Source organism: Vicia villosa, linkage group LG5 (genome assembly GCF_029867415.1).
Source record: "Vicia villosa cultivar HV-30 ecotype Madison, WI linkage group LG5, Vvil1.0, whole genome shotgun sequence".
NCBI classification, from domain to species: Eukaryota; Viridiplantae; Streptophyta; class Magnoliopsida; order Fabales; family Fabaceae; genus Vicia; species Vicia villosa.
The window spans coordinates 142,336,043-142,338,977 of record NC_081184.1 but is presented as its reverse complement, the minus strand read 5'-3'; the positions used below and the strand labels follow the sequence as shown (position 1 = coordinate 142,338,977).

Sequence of the window (2,935 nt, the reverse complement as noted above, 5' to 3'; positions counted from 1 at the left end):
ATTATCAATTCAACACCCAAAAAGTACCACCAACTCGTGACTAACTAACTCGTGATATATTCCAAATAAAAAAAAATTGTCAAATAGAAAAGACAGAAGAAAGTGCAATAGTAATAGTGGCCACGTCTTCATCATCCACTCCCTCCTCCATTAAAACCCAAACATCACCAACACGTGAACCACTTCTGAACTCACATCCATGAACATGACTACAAACCAACAATAACATTGACACTATAGTTCGAATAAAAAAACATAATAAAAAATTGCCATTAATAATTTACCGAAAACAGAGCACTATAATTATATAAAATCACAACCATGACTCATCTTCAAATCATTAAACCCCATCATGTCTTCTCTATTCTCTTTCTCTCTTTTTCTTTTCATCACACTCGCCTCCGCCGCTCGCCACCACCATCACCACCCCTCACCCACTCCCACCACCACCCCGTCTCTCTCTCCCTCCGCCGTACCAGACATCCAACAAGCCTGCAAAGCCACCCGTTTCCCTCAACAATGCCAAACCTCCCTCTCAAAACTCCCTCCCAATTCCTCCACTCTCCAACTCCTCCTATTCTCCATCGCACAATCCTCCGAAAATCTCGTAACCGCCAAATCCATGGTTAAATCCATTCTCGACTCTTCCAAAGACAGCCGTAACCGCACCGTCGCGGCAACCACCTGCCTCGAAACTCTAACCAACTCTCAACACCGCATTTCTCTCTCCACCGACGCACTCCCACGTGGAAAAACCAAAGACGCACGAGCCTGGCTCAGCGCTGCCCTCGCCTATCAATACGACTGCGAGAACGGACTCAAATACGCCAACGACACCCGCGCCGTCGGTGAAACGATGTCGTTTCTCGAATCCTTACAAATTCTCTCCAGTAACGCTCTTGCCATGGCGTTTTCATACGACGTTTACGGTAACGACACTTCGCTGTGGAAGCTTCCGACCACCGAGCGCGACGGTTTCTGGCAAGCGCCTCAATCAGGCGGAGGATCCAGCTCCAACCCAGGGATTCCACCGACGTTGAAACCGGATGTTACGGTGTGTAAGGGAGGGGAGAATGGATGTTACAAGACGGTGCAAGAAGCGGTTAACGCAGCGCCGGATAACGCCGTTGGCGGGAAGAGGTTTGTGATATTTATAAAAGAAGGGGTTTATGAAGAAACCGTTAGGGTTCCGTTAGAGAAGACGAATTTGGTGTTCTTGGGTGATGGCATTGGGAAGACTGTCATCACAGGGTCTGCTAACGTTGGCCAGCCCGGAATGACTACTTACAATTCAGCCACAGTCGGTAAATATTTTTCATTTTCATTAATCAAACATTTTCAATAGTAATATTATAATCAAGGTAACAGTCGCAGTCGCTTAAAAGCTTTTGCGATTTCGTTCGATATAGATGTTGCGACCATGATTGCGGTGTGGTGAATGATAGTATTAGGTGCCGATACTGTTTCTTCCCAGCATAGCCGACCGTTTTTTAAAACTTTGATTATAAGAATCCTCACTTTAATTTTGATTAGTCTGATTTTAAGTTTAACTGTTAATTACATGTTTAGTGAACATTTGCTTTCACATACTTAACATTTGGGTTATTTGATTGATGATTGCAGCGGTTCTTGGCGATGGATTCATGGCAAAGGATATAACAATCCAAAACACAGCAGGTCCTGATGCACATCAAGCAGTGGCATTAAGATTAGACAGTGATCTTTCTGTAATTGAGAATTGTGAGTTCGTAGGAAATCAAGACACTCTTTATGCTCATTCGCTGCGCCAATTCTACAAATCATGCCGCATTATAGGAAACGTGGATTTCATCTTTGGAAATTCAGCTTCAATCTTTCAAGACTGTCAAATTCTGGTTCGTCCTAGACAAGTCAAGCCGGAGAAAGGTGAGAACAATGCAGTCACGGCTCATGGTAGAACAGACCCTTCACAAACTACAGGGTTTGTTTTTCAGAACTGTTTGATTAATGGAACTGAGGATTACATGGCATTGTATCATAGTAACCCTAAAGTGCATAAGAACTATTTGGGTAGGCCTTGGAAGGAGTATTCTAGAACAGTTTTTATTAACTCTGTTTTGGAAGAACTTGTTACACCTGGGGGTTGGTTGCCATGGAATGGTGACTTTGCACTTAAGACACTTTATTATGGAGAATTTGAGAATAAAGGAGGTGGTTCTGATTTGTCTCAAAGGGTGTCTTGGAGTAGTAAAATCCCTGCTGAACATGTGTCCAGTTATTCAGTTGAGAATTTCATTCAAGGAAGTGAATGGGTTTCGTCATCTCATTTATCAGCACATCTTCGTAGAAGTCATCACACGATTAATAGGACGCATAAGTAATTCGGGGAGTTTTGTTTCATTTATTAACTTTACTCCCTTTGTACCTTCTTATACAATGATTAATAATATCTGAATTTCAATAGTTATTAGTTACACAGTTAAGGAATGGTTTCACCATGGTTCTAAATTGCGGCCGCGGTTGTCGGAGTTGCGATTGAGGTCAATGCATTTGCTACGACACATTTTGCCGTTGTTGCGGCGTGAATTTTAAGTGGGTAATTGAAATACAAAGTTGAGAGATGATTAATATTAAGATGTTTGAGAAGAAGATTGAGTTTTAAAATTTTGATATTTCAATCTTTGATAAAAATATGTGAACAATTATGGGCCAAAATGGCAGCCGCTGTCCTTATTATGAACACATACATTACAGCTTGATCCGGTTGCGGTGGCGAGTGCATTAGTAATTTTGCAATTACAATGCATCTGTAGATCACAATTTAAAGCCATGAATCACATTCACCTTATGGGGATGACTCTTTAAAATTGGAAAATTTATGTATTTTTATTTTAAATTAAGAAATGAAAATTAAATCTAAAGATTGATATGTTGGTGAAGGTTTAAGACATGCGAG

The 2,935-nt window shown here is 41.3% G+C and overlaps 1 protein-coding gene across 1 annotated transcript; it reads left to right on the top strand.

Moving 5' to 3' along the window:
* The first annotated feature begins 245 nt into the window (after positions 1 to 245).
* On the top strand, positions 246 to 2,442 carry LOC131602847 (probable pectinesterase/pectinesterase inhibitor 51). Its single transcript, XM_058875066.1, has 2 exons — positions 246 to 1,304; positions 1,624 to 2,442. Exons 1-2 carry the CDS (start codon positions 353 to 355, stop codon positions 2,358 to 2,360), a joined length of 1,689 nt encoding a protein of 562 aa, XP_058731049.1. The 5' UTR covers positions 246 to 352; the 3' UTR covers positions 2,361 to 2,442.
* Positions 2,443 to 2,935: the final 493 nt, after the last annotated feature.

What these genes read in the sequence shown, in the direction of transcription:
- LOC131602847 (XM_058875066.1), top strand. Translation starts at nt 353, where the DNA reads ATGTCTTCTCTATTCTCTTTCTCTCTTTTTCTTTTCATCACACTCGCC. An exon ending in TTACAATTCAGCCACAGTCG is followed by an intron (nt 1,305 to 1,623) that starts GTAAATATTTTT and finishes TGATGATTGCAG; the next exon opens with CGGTTCTTGGCGATGGATTC.